This window comes from Panthera pardus, unplaced genomic scaffold (assembly GCF_024362965.1).
Source record: "Panthera pardus isolate Hobbes unplaced genomic scaffold, ASM2436296v1 HiC_scaffold_16, whole genome shotgun sequence".
In the NCBI taxonomy this organism is placed as follows: Eukaryota; Metazoa; Chordata; class Mammalia; order Carnivora; family Felidae; genus Panthera; species Panthera pardus.
Window position 1 is genome coordinate 157213642 of NW_026526721.1, and position 21150 is coordinate 157234791.

General features: G+C 39.6%; 1 protein-coding gene across 6 annotated transcripts in view; it reads left to right on the forward strand.

Annotated features, from left to right (window-relative positions):
• TCAIM (T cell activation inhibitor, mitochondrial) overlaps positions 1–21150 on the forward strand; it is a 98243-nt gene that overhangs the window by 18856 nt on the left and 58237 nt on the right. For all 6 annotated transcript variants that reach the window (XM_053904140.1, XM_019418531.2, XM_019418527.2 and 3 more), the window contains 3 exons: positions 6731–6806; positions 12228–12363; positions 20386–20539. In XM_053904140.1, the coding sequence (XP_053760115.1) occupies positions 6778–6806; positions 12228–12363; positions 20386–20539 (319 nt within the window). In that variant the 5' untranslated portion in view covers positions 6731–6777. The remainder of the gene's footprint in view (positions 1–6730; positions 6807–12227; positions 12364–20385; positions 20540–21150) is intronic.

Here is a 21150-nt window from a genome sequence, read left to right on the forward strand (position 1 = left end):
AAATCATCAAAACCCTAGAGGAGAAGGCAGGGAAAAACCTCTCTGACCTGAGCCGTGGCAATTTCTTACTTGACACATCCCCAAAGGCAAGTGAATTAAAAGCAAAAATGAACTATTGGGACCTCATGAAGATAAAAAGCTTCTGCACAGGGGCGCCTGGGTGGCTCAGTCGGTTAAGCAGCCGACTTCGGCTCAGGTCATGATTTTGCAGTCTGTGAGTTCGAGCCCCGCGTCGGGCTCTGTGCTGACAGCTCAGAGCCTGGAGCCTGTTTCAGATTCTGTGTCTCCCTCTCTCTCTGATCCTCCCCCGTTCATGCTCTGTCTCTCTCTATCTCAAAAATAAATAAACATTAAAAAAAATTAAAAAAAAAAAAAGCTTCTGCACAGCAAAGGAAACAGCCAACAAAACTAAAAGGCAACCAACGGAATGGGAAAAGATATTTGCAAATGACATATCAGACAAAGGGCTACTATCCAAAATCTATAAAGAGCTCACCAAACTCCACAGCCAAAAAACAAATAACCCAGTGAAGAAATGGGCAGAAAACATGAGTAGACACTTCTCTAAAGAAGACATCCAGATGGCCAACAGGCACATGAAAAGATGCTCAACGTCGCTCTTCATCAGGGAAATACAAATGAAAACCACACTCAGATATCACCTCACTCCAGTCAGAGTGGCTAAAATGAACAAAACAGGAGACTATAGATGCTGGAGAGGATGTGGAGAAACGGGAACCCTCTTACACTGTTGGTGGGAATGAAAACTAGTGCAGCCACTCTGGAAAACATTGTGGAGGTTCCTCAAAAAATTAAAACTAGACCTACCCTATGACCCAGGAGTAACACTGCTAGGAATTTACCCAAGGGACACAGGAGTGCTGACGCATAGGGGCACTTGTTCCCCAATGTTTATAGCAGCACTCTCAACAATATCTAAATTATGGAAAGAGCCTAAATGTCCATCAACTGGCGAATGGATAAAGAAATTGTGGTTTATATACACAATGGAATACTACGTGGCAATGAGAGTGAAATATGGCCTTTTGTAGCAACCTGGATGGAACTGGAGAGTGTGATGCTAAGTGAAATAAATCATGCAGAGAAGAGCAGATCCCATATGTTTTCACTCCTATGTGGATCCTGAGAAACTTAACAGAAGACCGTGGGGGAGGGGAAGAAAAAAAATAATGGTTAGAGAGGGAGGGAGCCAAAACATAAGAGACTCCTAAAAACTGAGAACAAACAGGGTTTATGGGGGGTGGGAAGGAGGGGTGGGTGCGTGATGGGTATTGAGGAGGGCATCTGTTGGGATGAGCACTGGGTGTTGTATGGAAACCAATTTGACAATAAATTTCATAATAAAAAAATAAAAATCATTAAGGTCACATTCTGTATTTTTTGTAATTTTGCTGTTGGTGATTCTTTGGAGATCAATTCCAAGCTGACTCTGAAGTTACAAAACTGCTTTCTGTGATAAATGAGCTACTTTTCCTAGGAAATCTTATTCATAAGTGTTTAGTGTAACTTGGCTATTTGCCTCTAAAACACTTTTTGAGTCAAATTTGAAACAGCTAGTCTTTCCTAAATTCATTTCAGATTTTTAAATTATCTTTATGGTGTGCTTTAACTTTCAAAATTCAAAACATTTATTTCAAATCAGCTATCATAACAGTTTCTTTTCAGTGTTGTGTTTTAATGTCTTGCTTTTGAAAATGTGTAGGAGAGCATGTCCTCTGGATCACCTACATTATTCATTGGATGTAGACATTTTTTTTAAATTTTTTTTTTTTTAACATTTATTTATTTTTGAGACAGAGAGAGACAGAGCATGAACAGGGGAGGGGCAGAGAGAGAGGGAGACACAGAATCTGAAACAGGCTCCAGGCTCTGAGCTGTCAGCACAGAGCCCGACGCGGGGCTCGAACTCACGGACCGTGAGATCATGACCTGAGCCGAAGTCGGACGCTTAACCAACCGAGCCACCCAGGCGCCCCGGATGTAGACATTTTGATTTTATGAACTTCTAAGATATTGCTGCAAAAGACAAAACAGGTTGCACTGTTGTGTTGTAGACCGAGGTGCTTTGTGGTGTTTAGTAATCCTGGCTTTTCAAGGGTGCTTTTAGATCATTTTATGCTGAATAATGGATATTGGTTAGAGCATGGTTGTGTATTTCATCTGTTTCCCATCTGTATTCTTAGATGATCATATGCCTCTCAAGTATTATTCCTCATTTCTTACCCACAGTTTTAGCTCATTTATTAGTATCTTTGCCATTAAATTGCATAAATTTTCTTAATAATATAAAAAATGAGCACCTGGCTGGCTCAGTCAGAAGAGCATGTGACTCTTGATCTCACGGTTTTAAGTTCAAGCCTCACATTGGGTGTAGAGATTAGTAAAAAATAAATAAATAAACTTAAAAAAATAATAATATAAAAATGAATTCATTATGTGTGAGTGTGGTAAGCTGTTTCTTGTTGAGCTAAATTGGGACTACAGTCCAGGAATGTCTTTGGACAGATATTCCAGGGTTAGGGTCCTGTCTTAAATACTGAGTGAACAACGCTCTTTCCTGCTATACTCATTTTCTTCATTAAATTTGAATGTTAAAAGCATTGATTAAAAAAAATTAAGAATGTATGCCACATGTTCATTGTAAGAAAACCAGGAAATAAAATTAAAGCACTTAATATCTTATTACCTACAGGTAGCCAGTTAAAGATTGGATATGTATATCCTTCTGGTCTTTGCAAGCTTTGAGCCTTCTATCTGTGTCATCTTAACTAAGATTAGATTATTCTGGTTACTTCTTGAGAAAATTTTGTGAGAATTCAGTCCATCACAGATTGCACTGAACTTTTAGATAGTCCAAATGGTTCTTTTTCCTCCATTTCATCTCAGAAATCTTCAAAATGGTAGGAGTATCTCCTGTATCTGTGTATTTGTCTCAAACAAAATATAAAGGTAGATGGTTAAGTAAAATCATCTTTTTAAACATTGAAATGAATATGTCTAACAATTCTGCATTCCAGAGGCTTTTGCCACACCAGAAAGTAAAGTATACAACAAATAATTGTTGTTTGAATACGTAAATTTTTCAAGGTAATTCTCGATTTGTCTTTAAAATACATATTTCTGTCATTTTATTAATGGCAGATATGCTTCATTACATTACCTTGGTTCAGGTATATTAACTACATCATGAAAATATTTTTTAAACATACTTAATGCTCAAGATTTGATGGAATAGGACTTTAGCCATGTAATGGTTTGTTTGAGAGAATAATGCTGCTGAACAGATGCCTGGAAGAGTGGAATAATAGGGAGTAAGACAGCTAAGAGCTTGATAATAGGGAGAAAAGGAATGTTTTACTTGGTGATTATTGGGTGAATAGGGCATTTCAATACTTATTAATGGACTGTTCATACGATTTTTTTTCCTCTTAGGATTTTTTTAAATCACTATGTCAGTTGACATGCATATCATACTATAGTTGAACATCTTCCTATAATCTAAATTGTTGGAAAAGTTCATGTGATTAAAATCTTCCCCCTTTTATCTGCTTACCTTTTAAAAAAGTACACTATTTTTTAGAGCAGTTTTAGGTTCACAGCAAAATTGAGCAAAATATAGAGTTCCCACATACCTTCTGTCCCTGACACACAGTCTTCCGCACCTGCATGGTACGTTTGTTACAGTTTGAACCTACAGTGACCTACATCATTACCACCCAAAATCCACAGCTTACATTAGGGTTCACTCTTGGTGTTGTACATTCCATGGGTTTTGACGAAAGTATAATGACGTGTGTCTGCCATGGTAGTACAGAGAGTAGTTTCACTATCCTAAAAATCCTCTGTGCTCCACCTGTTCATCCTTCTCTCCCTCCAACCTCTGGCAACCACTGAACTTTTTACTGTCTCCATAGTGTTGCCTTTTCCAGAATGTCATATGGTTGGAATCACACTGTACATAATCTTTGTAGATTGGCTTCTGTCACTTTAAGTTTCTTCCACATCTTTTCATGGTTTGATAGCTCATTTATTTTTCTTTTTTAAACTTTTAAAAATTTTATATTGAATTTATGTAAACTAAAAAAAGGACAGCTCATCCATTTCTTCCCTCCACCCCCACCCCACCCTTTGCAGCCACCGATCTGTTCTCTGTATCTCTGAGCTTGATGGGTTTTTTCTTTTTATTTTTTTTAGATCCCACACATAAGACAGGTCATATAGTTTTTGTCTTTCTTTGTCTGACTTATTTCACTTTGCATATGATCCCTGAAGTCCATCCATGTTGTTGCAAATGGCAACATTTCATTCTTTTTTATGGCTGAATAATATATTCCTCTATGTGTGTGTGTGTGTGTGTGTGTGTGTGTGTGTGTGTGTGTGTACTACAATGTCTTTATCCATTCATTCAACCAATGGACACTTGGATTGTGTCCATATCTTGGCTACTCTAAATGATGCTTTAGCAAATATAGAGGTGCTTTTATCTTTTTTAATTAGTGTTCTTGTTTTCTTTGAATAACCAGTAAAGTAATTACTGGATCATATGGTAATTCTATTTTTCATTTTTTGAGGAAACTCCATATTATTTTCCATAGTGATTACACCAATTTACATTCCAACCAACTGTGTACAGGGGTTTTCTTTTCTTCACGTCCTCACCAACCTTGTTATTTCTTGCCTTTTTTATAATAACCATTCTAACAGGCATGAGGTGATATCAGATTGTGGTTTTGATTTGCATTTCCCTGAAATCAGTGAGGTTGAGCATCTTTTCATATGTCTGTTGGCCATCAGTATGTCTTTAGAAAATATCTATTCAGATTTTTTTAATCATTTTTTTTAACGTTTTTATTTATTTTTGAGACAGGGAGAGACAGAGCATGAACAGGGGAGGGTCAGAGAGAGGGAGACACAGAATCTGAAACAGGCTCCAGGCTCTGAGCTGTCAGCACAGAGCCCGACGCGGGGCTCGAACTCACGGACCGCGAGATCATGACTCCAGCCGAAGTCGGCCGCTTAACCCACTGAGCCACCCAGGCGCCCCCAGGTTTTTTAAATCAGATTGTTTGTTTGCTATTGAGTTGAGTTCTTTATACATTTTGATGTTGGCCCCTTATCAGATTTATGCTTTGCAATGATTTTCTCCCATTCAGGAGGTTGCCTTTTCATTTTGTTGATGCTTTCCTTTTAGTTTGATATTGTCTTGTTTATTTTTGCTTTTGTTGCTTTTGCTTTTGGTGTCATATTCAAAAATATCATTGTCAAAGAGCTGGCCACTTTTGTTTTCTTCTAGGAGTTTTATGCTTTTAGGTCTAATGTTCAAATCATTAATCCATTTTGAATTAATGTTTGTGTATGGTATAAGACAGGGGTCCAATTTCATTCTTTTGTATATGTCTGTCCAATTTTCCCAGCATCATTTCTTGAAGAGAATGTCCTTTCCCCATGGTATAGTCTTGGCTCCTTTGTCATAAATTAATTAACCATATATGCATGGGCTTATTTTGAGACTCTCTATTCTGTCACATCAATCTATATGTCTGTTTTTATGTCAGTCTACTGTTTTAATTACTATAGCTTTGGAAGCTTCTTCCACATCTTTTCATGGCCTGATGGCTTTTTTTCTTTTTAGTGCTGAATAATATTCCATTGTCTGAATGTACCACAGTTTATCCATTCACCTTCTGAAGAACATCTCGGTTGCTCCCCAGTTTTGGCAATTATGAATAAAGCTTCTTTAGACATCTGTATGCTGGTTTCTTTCTTTCTTTCTTTCTTTTTTAAATTTTGGTTAACATACAGCGCAGTATTGGTTTCAGGAGTAGAATTCAGTGATTCATCACCCGCGTACAACACCCAGTGCTCATCACAAGTGCCCTCCTTAATATCCATCTAGCCTATCTCCTACCCACTTCCCTCCATCAACCCTCAGTTTGTTCTCCATCATTAAGGGTCTCTTGTGGTTTGTTTCCCTCTCTCTTTTTCTTCCCCCATCCCATATGTTTGTCTATTTTGTTTCTCTTTTTTTTTCTTGGTCTGTTTTGTTTCTTAAATTGCACATATGAGTGATGAAATCATATGGTATTTTTCTCTCTAACTGATTTCTTTCTCTTAGCATAATACATTCTAGCTCCATCCACATGGTTGCATTCTTTCTGATGGCTGAGTAATATTCCTACGTGTGTGTGTACCACATCTTTTTTATCCACTCATCACTTGATGGACATTTGGACTCTCTCCATAGTTTGGCTATTGTTGATATTGCTACTATAAACATCAGGATGCATGTACCCCTTCAAATCTGTATTTTTGTATCCTTTGGTAAATATCTAATGGTGTGATTGCTGGGTTCTGGGGTAGTTCTATTTTTAACTTTTTGAAGAACCTCCAATATCCATAAAATAACTTACTGGAGTTTTGATTGGGATTGCACTGAATCTATAGATTTAATCTATTGTCCTATAGATCAAGTTGGAAAGTAGTGATATCTTGACAATATTGAGTCTTCCTATTCATGTACATAGGATATCCATTTATTTAATTCTTTGATTTCATCATCAATTTCACAGTTTTACTCATAGATCTTGTACATATTTTGTTAGATTTATGGATAAGCATTTCATATTGGGAGTGGGGGATGCTAATATAAATGGTAATTTTTAATTTCAAATTCCATTTGTTCATTACTTGTATCTGCTTAACTTTTTAGGTGATTAATGGATGGCTGGCAGTTGATGTATATACATATATTCAGAAATGTTTTGCCACCTGAGACCGGTGAGAAGGTAAGCTGTGTGGTCCAATCTGTAAATAGTGTGGGTGGGGGTATCTGTTATGCATTTGGATAATTTTAATTTATTTTTATTTTTCAAATTCTAAAATTATATTATGATGGAGGACGGGAACAAAAAAAGAAAAAAGAAAATTCATATGAACATCCAGACCCTCCAAGAGTTCATTCAGGGCAGAAGCTGAAAAAAAAATACCATGTTTCAGAATAGTTCAGTATGAAAAATTTAAGAGAAAAAAAGATAAAGATTGTCCTTAGCACAGTTTTTGTCATGTTGCCCTCAAGTCTATGCTGTCATATGGAAAACCACTTTACATTTAAATTGTATTTAATTGTATAGTAGGATCATTTGATTACTGTATTTGCTACTAATGATATATAATCTAAATCCTACTTCAAGAAAGGATTTGAGTTCAAATATATGAATTTAATTGACATTGTATAATAGGCAAATATAGTATAATTGAAAGAGATCAAAAGCCCTGTAGAGAAAAAAAATCATATTAAAAAGCAGAACTGATTAAGCATCTGACTTTGGCTCAGGTCATGATCTCGAGGTTCGTGAGATTGAGCCCCACGTTGGGCTCTGTACTGACAGCTCAGAGCCTGGAGCCTGCTTCGGATTCTATGTCTCCCTTTCTCTCTGCCCCTCCTCACTCACACTCTATCTCTCTCAAAAATAAATAAACATTAAGAATTAAAAAAAAAAAAAAAAACAGAACTGGTCAACAATTACTCAGACATCAAATTCAGTCCTGGCTTCTTGGTAGCCAAGTCAAAAAAGGGGAAAATATTGTTCATTTGGCTCAAAATATATAACTACAAGACAATTTGACCTGCTACATAAAAATATGTGAAGTTTTGGGTTTCTGAAACATACTTGGCAGTAATTAGTTCCTTTAAATAACTATTCTGTGTAAGTAAATAGTTCCTGTCAAAAGGAAGTTGTTTAGAGGAAACACTTTTTCCACCAAGTTGTAAATAACAAGGATTCTCAAACAAAGGGAGACTTTCTCTGACAGAATTCCTGACACAACTGTGAAGAGATAAGGGGGAGGGGGAGTGGCAGGGAAACAAAGTAACTGGGATACAGTGCCCTGAAAAACTGTTCTTCTGCAGATGAGGAGACATTCTTCATGCCACAGAAAGCCAGGCTCAAGTATTGTGTTTTCATGCTCTGATACAGGAGAGACCATGGGAGCCTGGAGGAATGAGTTCTGTAACATCTCATGGACCATTCCCTTCAGTGATGGTTGCCTCCTCACTCCATGCCTTTGACAGGCAGTGAATAGTAGTGGTTGTAGAACAGAGCCACGCTTTTCCAGCTTGTTTTTATTCCAGCCTTCGGAAAACAGTATTTTAATCATAATCCTTAAAATACAAGTTTCATAACAATAGTCACCCAGTGATATTTTCTTTTTTTTTTTAAGTTTATTTATTTATTTAGAGAGAGCATGCACGCGCACACAAGTTGGGGAGGGGCAGAGAAAGAGATGGGGAGAGAAAGAGTCCCAAGCAGGCTCCACACTGTAAGCACAGAGTCGGACACAGGGCTCCAACCCGCGAACCTTGAAACCAGGAGCTGAGTTGACGTCAGAGGCTTAACCAACTGAGCCTGAGAAAATATGCAGTGATATTGGGGCGTCTGGGTGGCTCGGTCGGTTAAGCTGCGACTTCAGTTCAGGGTATGATGTCTCTGTGCTGACAGCTCAGAGCCTGGAGCCTGCTTGGGATTCAGTCTCCCTCCCTTTCTGCCCCTCCCCCTCTCACGCTCTGTCACACGACACGTCTCTCTCTCTCTCTCTCTCTCTCAAAAACAAAACATTAAAAAATACGTATCCAGTGATATTTTCTATTGTGCACCCTCTCTTTTTTAATGCCGGTTCGTAGCCCAGTAAGTTGCTTTTACGGTGCGATGGATCCTGATGAACACTGCCCTGGAGCAGCTGCAGTGCAGACTCTTCGTTAATGAGAAATCGCATCCTATGCAAAGCAGATACCAGTGGTGACATTCCTTACCTCGCAAAGGCCCTGATCCCCTGACGGGTTGTTAATGGCTCTGCATTGCACTCAAAGCAGCTTTGCTCTTATAGGCAGGATAACTTTCCTTTTGGAAAAATGCAAATAATTTGACAGATCTCTCTCTTGCATAGTCTGTTCCACAAAAATTAGAAGGAAATTGTGCACGTATGTTTTAATGTACTTGGGATGCTTCCTCTAGTGCAGAGGTCAGCAAAGTATAGTCCATGAGGCAGAGGGGCCCACTGCCTACTTATGTGAGTGAAGTTCTGTCTGACCGCGGCCACACTCATTCACGTGCTCATTGTGGCTGCTTTCCTGCTATAGCAGCAAAGTAAGATAGTTGTAAGACAGGCCACGTGGCCTACAAAATCTAATCTTTTCCTCAATATCTTGCAATTTCAGATTTTCATGTGCTGAATCTGCTCAATTTCAAGCAGTATAATATTGTTTTCCATTTACCTTTCCTTGATTGTTTTGTTTCCTTTCATTAAAAACCTACTATACATTCATTTAATGTACATTAAAAATAATACTTGGGGCACCTAAGTGTCCGACTTTGGCTCAGGTTATGATCTCGTGGTTCATGAGTTTGAGCCCCACACTGGGCTCTGTTCTGACAGCTCAGCGCCTGGAACCTGCTTCAGATTGTCTCCCTCTCTCTTTGCCCCTCCCCCGCTCACACTCTCTGTCTCTGTCTCTCTCTCTCAAAAATAAACAAACATTTTTTAAAAGTTTAAAAAATAAAACAATAATACTTGTGCCAGACCCTGTGCTGTGGTGGTTATAAGATACCCACTGAGCTCTCTGGCCTCTCCGGGTCCACCAAAGGATTGGTCCCGAAGCCACGCTTTCCTGGCTGTCAGTGACCAAGCAAAGCAGGAATACTAAGTCAGGCTCACTCCAGCAAGACACAGAACTCTGCCAGTGGGCATCTTTGGCCCAAGGACACTCCACTGGCCTACCTGAGCACTTCTTAGAACTGTGCTGCAACCCAAGACTTCCTACCCAGTCCTGCCTCCCCTCTCTCCTACAGGTGTCAGACCTAACTCCTGGTTTGAAAGTTCTCCCTACCTTCTCCCTTTCCCAGCACTTCTCTCGCACATCCAAGTGTGTTTGGCTAGTGCTTCTCAGCAGATGCCAACTAACGAACCGAACAACAGCAAGTACACATGTAAACCATGTTTACAGCTTTCAAGGGTGCATGATACCTGAGGAGGATGGGTGTGGGTGGAGGAAGAGGACAAATGGAAACATCTCTCACACATTATGCTATGGTGCTCCAAATATGCTGGGTCCACAGTTTCTGTTTTTAGAGATTAGAAGAAGGGAAGACTGTTTATAGTGAGGATACTAAAGGGAAGTATCTGGGGGAAACGGGCATCTTGCCTTCTGGCACGTAGCACTTACACAATAATTGTTTAGTGAGTGAGTACTGTTTGGGTAGATGGAACTAAGGCACAGGGAGTGTGTTTAGGGCTTAGAAACCACACAGAAGAAAGGGAAGAATGAGAGAGATCACTGAGAGTTGACCTGAGGTGTCTAAAGAAGTGGTAGGAGGTCATGTTGTAAAGACAGATTGGAAATGATTACAGAGGACTTGAATACCAGACTAAGAAGTGGAGTTTTTTCAGCAGGAGTTGAAACACCAGCAGAGGTGTTTTAGCAGGGAATACAGTGGTAGTGGAATTTCAGGAAAATTAACCTGTATGTAATATGGTAGGGATAAGACTGGGGGGTAGACGGATGGTGAGGCTATGCAGTCCAACCCTGTGGTGATAAATGGGGAGCACAGAAAATGGAAAGAGGGAACGGTTTCCAGGGACACTGTAAAGTGAGAAGAAATAACCCACTTCCAGAGCACCCCAAAATGGGGTGGGGGTGTGAACTGCTTTGGGCAGTGGTACCTCTGCAGGTTTGTGCTTTGGCAACTCTGAGAACAGTGGTACCCGAAGGACAGAAATAAGGAAGATAATCCTGGATTGAACTGCTTCCTTGCGTTCTGTATCCAGGCAGAGATTAGAAGGAAGACAGTGACCTCTATTCCTTTTTATAGACACAAAATTTGACAGGCTGACAGGACAGCTAAGTGTCCGTGAGACACTTAGAAATGAGAACTGAAACTCAAATGGGGACTGAGTGGAGCCATCACCAATCTACTTATGCTGCCTCACTTTGAGGACTCGGGTACCTGTTTACTGCTTCCTTTATTGTTCAGGCTCCTGTTGTCGTCCTTTGTACACAGCCTACATATACTGACTTTGTAAAAGGGTCAAATATATGCAAAAAAAACCCAAAACAAAACCAAAGGTAATCTGAAAATATGCTGGTGGTCTCCAGATTGTTAACAAAATCTCATAAATGATTCGATAATCTCTCATTTTAAAAATATAAAACCTTTCTGTAGATTCAATACTGTATGAGACAACACTCATGCTCAATTATCTATGAGGTAATGTATTAAGACAAAAATGTGCCTAATATTTAGACTTCTTTATAGACCATTATGGAATGGAAAAGGTAAAATTGTAACGTTCAAAAATAGATGTCGTGGAAGTGCTTCCCCAAAATTGTAAATATTTTCATTTGGATTTAAAACTACACTTTAAAAAAACACTCCTAGGTGAGTTATGCCAGAATCTAAGAATGAGAATGTTAAGTTATCCAACTAAAATAATTTTAGCATGCTAGCAATGAGGAAGTAAACCAAGGGACATCTTGTATCTCTTTTTAAGCATTATAATTTTCAAAATATTTTTCACTATAAAGAAAAGATTATATTATTGGATATTGAGGGTTTTTTTTATCTGAAGAAAAAAATGTTATAGAAAATTGTCATCATCTGTAGTAATGCCATTTAGTATTTCATAATAGGCTTTGAGGGGAAATTTGGAAATTTCATTATTAATTGATATTATTTTTTCATATTGCACCAGAAGAATTTAAAATCACTGTTTTTAGAAGCCACGTGGTACTCGCTGCTTGTTAAAACTTTAATATATTTCTTAATTTAATTTTAAATTCTTTTTAAGTATAATTGACATACAGTATCCTTAGTTTCAAGTGTACATCATGAGTCAATGTTTTTATACATTATTAAATGATCTCCCTGATAAGCATAGTTAACCATCTGTCACCATACAAAGTTATTATGATATTATTGACTATATTGCCTATGCTGTACATCACATCCCCGCAACTTATTTATTTCAGACGTGGACATTTGCTTGTCAAAACTTTTATATATTTCAGAAAACCACAGTTTTGGTTTCTGTCTTGTTTCTATGGTATCTTCCATACATAATAATTTTGATGTTATTGTCACTTTATGCATTGAGGATCTGAGTGTGTGTGTGTCCGTGCCTTGATAAATAATAAATCTGAATCTTTTTAAAAGGTTATGTCTGGAGAAGATATTTCCACACTGGTTTCTCTCCTCAAGAGCTTTATCTGGAGCTGAAGCAGTCAATGCCTTGAGGCCATTCTATTTTGCAGTACATCCAGATTTCTTTGGACAACACCCCAGAGAGAGGGTAAACATTTATTTATTTATTTAACCTTTAGTTCACATTTCAGTTTATTTTATTTCTTTTTGACACAGTATAATACAGAGTTTTATAAATTTGAATTTTTCTGTCATGGTGATAAAGTCAGTGTTTTGAATTAATTTGAAATATATATACTGAAAATTGAAAATATAGCTATGGTTTTTTTATGAAATCTGAGGAAATGGAAAATACATATATTGCTCTCTGCCCCCAGTTCTTGACACAAAGCTCATAAAACCCTTGTAAATTCCTAAGTGGTAGCAGCACCAGAAGCATCTTTTGTTCTAATGAAGTGACCCTGGGTGGCTCCTGGATGAGGGCTGGTCGCCAGAAAGACCAAGGCATGATTAGAAGCTTGGAATTTTCAGCTCCAAACCTCAACCTCCAGAGAAGAGAGAAGGGCTGGAAATTGAGTTAAAAATTGATCATGCCTGGTGTGGAAGCCTCCATCAAACTCCTGTAGTATGGGGTTCAGACAGCTTCCAGGTGGGTAAACACATCTACACTGGAGGGTAGGGCTCCCCGACTCTGCAGGGACACAAGTTCCCTGTGTATCTCTTCATCTGGCTGTTTATCTGCATCCTTTACATTCTTTAATACGGTAAACATAGGTAAGTTTTTCCCTGAGTTCTGTGAGCCGCTGTAGCAAATTAATAGAACCTAAGGAGGGGGTGCTGCAAATAGCTGGTTGGTCAGAGGCACAGGTGATAACAGGTGCACCTGGCATCTGGTGTGTGTGTGTGTGTGTGTGTGTGTGTGTGTGTGTGTGTGCGCGCGCGTATGGGGTGGGGGGAGAGGACAGTCTTGTGAGACCGAGCCCTTAACCTGTGGGATCTGATGCTGTCTCTGGGTGAATAATGTCACAATTGAGTTAAATTGTAGGGCACCCAGCTGATGTCACAGAGAATTGCTTATTGTGGGGAAAAACCACCCATTTGGTGACCAGAAGTATCAGAAGTGAAGTGTTTTGTGTGAATAATAAAGGAGGCACACAGGAGACAGACTGAGTTTTTCCTTTATATGAAAGCTGTCATTTTTAATGAAGTCTATAAAGCTATCATGGAAACTCCTTACAGTATTAGTAATCATGTTTTCTGATCAGTTTTCAGAGTAAAATTGAGAGTTAGAAAGAAAATTTCAGGCTTCTATGACCATGGTCCATCCTATTGTTAAGGATGCTTACAAGGGGGGCGCCTGGGTGGCTCAGTTGAGCATCCAGCTCTTGATTTTGGCTCAGGTCATGATCCCAGGGTCGTGGGATGGAGCCCTGCATCGGGCTCTGTGCTGAGCATGGAGTCTGCTAAAGATTCTTTCTCTCCCTCTGCCCCTCTGCCTACTCACACTCTCTCTCTCAAATAAATGTAAGAAAAAAATTTTTTAATAAAAACTAAAATGTAAAGTAAAAAAAGGATGGTTACAGGAAGGTTTTTTAGTTCCCTAAATGGTTTTCCCTTCTGTTGCATGCCACTGATTAATTCCCTACAGCCTCAGTTATTGTATGTTGAAGGAATGCAAACTGAGATGAAAAGGAACTTACAATAAACTTAGTGCAAGGGTCAATATTGTTTGACATTAGATAGAAATTATTTCATTGGTTCTGTTTATCTTCCTTAACGTTAATACCTGGTTTAACATGATAAGGAATTTAAAACTCTTGAAAATTTAGAACATTATTATATAATTTTTTTCTACTTGTGGAAAAAATTAATTTTGCTTCTTTGCTCTAGGAAAATATTCTGATTGTGATATTTGATACATATGTTGGCTACTCAAGTTCAGATCCTTTCTAAGTGATTGGTAAAATGAATCAACAGAAAAATAGCCATTACCTCGGGGTTGCTAATTACCTAGTTTTTAAACCAGCATGTATGGAAAAATTAAGCCTAGTAGTAGGTGAATGTTTTCCTTCCTCCACTGTAGCAGGATTCTCGCACAGAAAGTCATGATACCAGGCTTTGCCTTCCAGGAAGCAACTTTATTCCTGGGGCACTGCTTAGTTGGGTTCTTACCAGAAGAACTGAGGCCCCAGTGCCACATGGCACAGTTTTTAATGTATTTTTTACTTCTTTGTCTCCCATATATGGTAACACACAAACATGCAGTCTGATTAAGTGGTCTCATGTTACAAGGTCCTGAGGGATGTTGTCATAAGCATATAGTCAGATTGCCTTGAGGGGTTTTTTTCTTTCCTTAGGGAGGGGACCCTACCATATTCCCCCCTTTCATGCTCAGACCCCTCTGTTTTGGGTCAAAGAGCATCATCTTGGTTTAGAGGTTTATATTTTTATAACACCATTACATGAGTGCTGTCTTTTTTTTTTTTTTTTTTTTTTTTTTTTTTGTAATCATGGCCTCAGTGAGACTGGAGGCAGACTGGGGAGCTAAGGAAGGTAGGATTAAGCACCCTCCCAGAATTAGGAGGATAATTTTTATGAGAGTTTTGAATCCCCTGACAGTTGAAAATCCTCCAAATAATTCCCTGGGGTTTTAACCATTCCAGGCCTGGTCGGGGACATGAGCAGTCCTTTTCATTTGTTCTGTGATCTCTTCTATGACTTTTTCTCATTATCTGTAGGCAGCAGTTGCTTAAGTTAAACTTTTTACAAACTCCTCCCTCAGAAGCAAGCAGATAATTTAAGTCCAAGCGATTTTGATAGATAACATTGCCCATTTGGTTTGTTGCTTGGCTAGTAAGTTAAGAGCCCTGGCAGTTTCATTGGTTATAATTTCTACAACTGCTTGCACTCTAATCATATGGTTTAGCATGTAAATGGGAGTGTGGTAGCCCCAGGACAATCCTCTGCCCAGGTGGCAGGGCCATAATTTTGGATTATACACTCAGGAAGCCATTTATTATCTTTTTAACTGCCAATTTGTAAGGCACACTGCTTCCTTTGAGTCTCCCTGTCCCCATACACTTGGACTCCCAAATGTTTCCCTCTAGCAAGTGAGAGCAGGAAGAAAGATGGATGAATAGTTTTCAGTACATATGACCCTGACCAGACGGAGGGAAGTACTATATAGGCTGTCCTTCCACATAATCTAGTATAGTCCACCTGGGCCTGCCATTTGATGGCTGCATCGACATTGTCCCAGGCCTCTCAGAGATGAGAGAAGTTAGACAAGGAATGGGGATCTGGCTCAAGGTGATCTGGGGTCCCCCTCCATTGGATTTTCTGGGCAGTTCGGTTATAAAATCTTTGGCCTAGGTATGTTAAGTTTTTAACAGAGACGATGATGAATTTTTTTCCACCAAGCAAAACTTTTTTTCCCAATAATTGAGCTTTTGAGGAGCCAGACCCCGGTAGTAGGACTGGGATATTTTGTTTCACTATAAGGTTTGTGCGAATCTAATTTTCTAGTCTCTTATGGCCATTGTTTCCCCATGTTGGTACCAATGAAGTATCCTATCTCCAAGAGGAAGGTGAGTGCTAATAGAAACCTCTCCCCACATTTCCGGGTCAGCCTCGGCCAATCCTATGGCAAAGAATAGAGCACCAATCACAATAACGGTGAGAAACAAGGCGTGACAGTGCGTCACAGTAAGGAAACATAGAAAATAAGGACAGTCTTCTGTTTCACCAGACCGTCCATTCCTCAAGCTTCTGCCGTGCCTAGATCAGTCAGCTTCCGGAGTGACTGAAGCAGGGCTGCGGTCTCCCAGAGCCTCTGGAGTTGCAGATTGCTTCTCCCATATGGTCAGCTTGCAAGGCGTTGATGGATCAGGAAGGCACTCCCAGTTTCAAGATGCGGGCTTCACTCTGCTGTGATGAATCCAGGGACCTACCTCGGCCACCTTTACTGCAGTAGGGGTGGACAAAATGACAGTGAAGGGGCCCCTCCAGAGGGGTGTTAGGGGTTGGACATTTTACTCCTTTATCCATATTGCATCTCCTGGTTTAAAGGGGTGAGCGTCTGCGGTCAGACTCACAGGTAATCGCTCCCAGACCCAGTGGTGTAAGATGGTTAGGGTAGAACCAAGGGCCCGCATCTGTTATCTTAGGGTTAGATTGTCTGTCTCATTTACATTCCCCACCTTGTACCCTTGATAATGGACGGAGGGCACCCAAAAAGCATTTTATAAGGGGAAAATCGCATCTGCTTCTTCAGCCTCCCACCTGCAGCTGCAATCTGCCTCCCTGAAGGCCCCTTATCTCTCCCTGCCTCATGTTATCTCTTTTCCTATTCATTCCTCCCCCTGGAACAGGGCCCCTAACTGCCATTAGGGAACAGGGATGATGACGGTTCTGGTTTCTTCAAGCTGATAAGGGATGGTGTAGGGGTACAGCAGTTAGAGTCTACTCAAGGATTGTTCGAGTGGCCCACAGTATGGTTTTACAGGAAGGCTGGCAGGCATGAGGTGGCATAAACATTAGCAGACACAAAGAGAAAAACTCAAAGTAAAGATTATACTGACCAACAAGATGGCATCTTAAGGTAATGTCTACAGTTTCCAAACATGTGAAACAGTCTAGGAGAGACCCTGACTATGTAAACAATATATGTTGGGGAGTCTCTCATAACCCAGGTGATGGAGAAGCAGGAGAGCAGTGGTGGCTCTATTTCCAAGAGTTTGGCCCTAATTTAATTTAAAAAAATTTAAAGCATCTAATGCTTGTGAGGTATTATTTAGAGTTTTGCTGAGTATAAGCAGACAGCCTGTTTTATTTTGAGGTGTAAAACTTTTTTAACAGCCAGGAGTTCTATTAGAGAAAGAGTCAAAGCAGCCATTTACCATTATTAATTTGCACAATTTTAGGTAAAACAAACCTGGGTATTATTTTATAAAGCAAAACTTTTATTACTTGTTGTGCCTTTTTTGTGTTGCAGGAGAAGGCCTTTATTCAGTTAGTGAAAGTATCAATCCATACCAACAGGTGTTGGAATTCCTTTGACCTTGGCATATGAGGGAAACCTAATTGTTAGTCTTGCCTGGATAGCCTCCGGTTCCTTGATTGCCTGAGCGAACAAGTTTGTGGTTGAAAGGATTGTTTCTAAGACACACTTCACAGGCTGACACTACTTGCAGAACTGTCCTTGACAAATTTTTTTTTAGTAAACATCCTTTGGGCCATTTGATAAGGTTTGTCCCTCCCTCAAGAAAGGCCTGGTGCTGTGTTTTAATGATGTTTAGCTCTGTGAGCTTGGTAATAGTAATTGCCCTGCTGTGTTTGTAACCATTCCAAGGGCTAGAAACAGTGTCTAGGAGTCAGACCCCAGTTTGTTTATTTATTTATCTTTTTGGAGAGTAGGTGGGATTGAGTCTCCTTTAATAATTGATATAGCAGGCAAACTATTTTCCTGAACCCTGATATGCACAGCCTACAATGTCTAGTAATCTCCAAAAACTCACATAACTGTTTATCTGCCCTGGAGTTGGTAGCACCATAGTCTCTAATTCAGTTGTAATGTCCCTTTCTAGCAAGGGAGTAAGGCTCTCTGGCATTATCAGGAAAGAACGAGAAAAAATTAGGTTTCCCCATATACATCCCAGGGGCTGAGAGAAAAATTTAGTTAGACATTTTCCGGAGATGCCTCTAATCATCATGCTGCATTTGGATAGTTGGCCTGGAGTGGAAAGGAGGACAGAAAAAGTAGCTCTGGTGTTAAGAAGGAAATCAACCAGTTTTTCTTCTATATCTAGAGTCACCCGAGGCTCTGGGTTTCTGATAGACAGTTGGTTTAGGGGAGTCACCGTGAAGAGCCCCAGACATTGGTTATCTGAGCCCTCATAGATAGAGGTCCCCAATGCATTCAGATTACCAGTGATTGTCTCCACATCAGGGGCATGGCTTATGGGGTTTTCATTTTGGTTGTCCCCTCTGAAGATGGTCTCATTTTAGTGCTCTGAATGGCCACATAAATGGCACATTTGAAAATCTGTATATAACATTTGACTCCCCCAAATTTAACTACTAGTAGCCTACTGTTGACCAGATGTCTTACCAATAATATAAATAATCAACACATATTTTACATGTTATGTGTAATATATACTAAGGTCTTAAAATAAGCTAAGAAAAGATGATGTTATTAAGAAATCATGAGGAAGAGGGGTGTCTGGGTGGTTCAGTCAGTTGCACTGAGAGTGCAGAGCCACTTCACGTCCTCTGTCTCCCGTTCTCTCTGTCCCTCCCCTGCTCCTGCCCTCTATCAAAAATATGTATTTAAAAAGGAAATTATAAGGAAGAGAAAATACACTTACTGTGTATTTATCCAAAAAGAGTCTGCAGATAAGTGAGTCTGTGCAGTTCAAATCTGTGTTGTTCAAGAGTCAGCTGTATTTCCATTTACTCTCTCACTGTGTTTGCGTGCCTCCTCTGTACCAAGCCGTGGGTCCAGGGTTTCTACTGGGACTTGGTCACATAGGTGTGGCGTGTCCTTTCCTTTCTTGTTTAAGTATCTCCTTTTCATGAGGCTCTCCCAGACTGCGCCATTTGAGACTGCCTGCCACCCCACCTTGCTTCCCAGCACTCTGTCCCCCATGCCCTGCCATAGTGTTTCTGCTGCTGTGTGTGTCCCCTTCCCTCACATGTCAAAAACTGGCACCAAGAGGCCAGCTCTGAGCAGGCAGTTCACCCTTCTTGGCACCACATGTTCAGTCCGGTCTTCTCTTCACTTGTGCAGGACACCCCCATCCCTCTTCTAGGGAAGCAGACTTAAAGTGCCATCTAGTCAGCATCAGGCCAGGGTCTCAAAGTGAAACACAGTTATCGCTGTTTTATTATTGTTTCTTCATTTTAACTCCATTGTAAAATACACAAAGCATTTCCAAGTTTCAAAAATCAAAACTAAATGCAAAGCTTACTCAGAAGTCTCACTCCTGTCCCTGTTTCCTTTACCCCATTCCTGTGAACTTCCTGTAGGCAACCATTTTTATTAGGTTCTTTCTTGGTTGTTCTGCCTATTTCTTTCTGGCAAAAGTAGAAACTTGTAGCAAAACATAATAAGATTTAGTCTTAGCAGGAAATGTACCTTAGCCCACTGGATCACAGCTAAGAACAGCATATTATAATCAAATTGAACAGACAAACGGGGGCGCCTGGGTGACTCAGTCGGGTAGGTGTCTGACTCTTGATTTCAGCTCAGGTCATGATCTCGCGATTCATGAGTTTGAGCCCCCCATCGGGCTCTGTGCTGACAGCATGGAACCTACTTGGGATTCTTTCTCCCCTCCCCTCCCTCTGCCCCTCCCCTGCTCACAAGCTCTCTCTGTCTCTCTCTCAAAAAATAAAAATAAAAATAAAAAAATAAAGTGTTCCTAATTTCAGATCACAAAATGTGTCTGAGAAGAAATCTACCGTGATAAGAAGCATGGTTACTATTTATGCCGTTCTGTAGAGCTGTTCCTTCACTAAAGGATGTTACTTTTTTCACTTAAAACCTTGGAAATAATTCCATGTCAATTCCTAGACTTCTACACCACATTTTCTCTCCCTTCTTTTTTGGTTGTATAGTACGCCATTGAATGAATGTACTGTAATTCAACCAATCTCCTCTGGGTGGTCGTTTTAAGAGCCATTTATAGAGACAAATAACTTGAAAATATTTTCTCTCAGTAGCTTATCTGTATGTAAACAGCTGTGTGTGTGTGTGTGTGTGTGTGTGTGTGTGTGTGTGTGTGGTTTTTTGTGTGATTTTTTTTGTTTTTAAATTTTTTATGTAACTGGATTTATCAATCCTGTATCAGTTTGAGATTGAGTCATAGTTAGGCTTTTTCCACACCAAGGTTATAAAGGAATTCAACCATGTTTTCTTCCACTACTTAGGCAGTTACTTTTTTTCACATCTTAGTCATAAGGAGTTCATTCTGTTACATGTTATAAGACGTGGGTCCAGTTTTATTCTTCACCAGAGAGCTATGAAATCCCAACATTTTTAACACTAAATTATTTAACACTGATAGTAATTATTTAATACCCTCAATAATGTGTTTAAAGGTCAGGGTATAATTGTTTCCTTGTTCTATTTTGCATGTAAATGCCCCTTACTGTTTTTTTTCCCCAGGAAGTCAATGAAAATTCTCTTAAGAGATTAAGTGTCTACTTAGAAAACCTCCAGAAACCAGGCTCCAAGTCTTTGAAACCAACTCAGCTTACATTTTATGTAAGAGAAACAGAGCAGAATTCTTCTGAAGGCCAGGAACCCTTTAGCACATCCGGTATGTGTTCTCATTTCTAGCGTTTCCCTTATAAGCTCTGTGATAAATCTGTTCATTAAGTGTGTTGTTGCCAGAATACCTTTGGATTGAAGACTTGGTCTTAAAAAAAAAAAAAAAAAGTAGTAATAATATCATTTAATTGTTTTCCTAGAATTAGATTCTATTTCTGGCTACCTGTGTTTGAACAAGCCATTTTTTGTGTTTAAACTTTTTTGTCTGTAAAACTAAAATGTTCCCATTTGTCCACTTTTTAAAAACATTTTTTTTAATGTTTATTTTTTTTGAGAGAGAGAGAACACAAGTCGGGGAGGGACAGAGAGAGAGGGAGACAAAGAATCTCAAGCAGGCTCCAGGCTGTCAGCACAGAGCCCAGTGTGGAGCTTGAACCCCTGAACCATGAGATCATGACCTGAGCCGAAGTCAGATACTCATGAGCCAGGTGCCCCCTTTAAAATTGTTTTTTAATCTATTTGTCCACTTCCTATTTCAGTGTTGTGTTAAGTGTTAAACGTGTTTATAACAATTTACATTTTGTAAAGTACAGCCTATAATCCCTTATTTTGTCCTCAAAGTACTCTGAAGTAGGTAGTGTTTGCCCAAATAAATTGGTA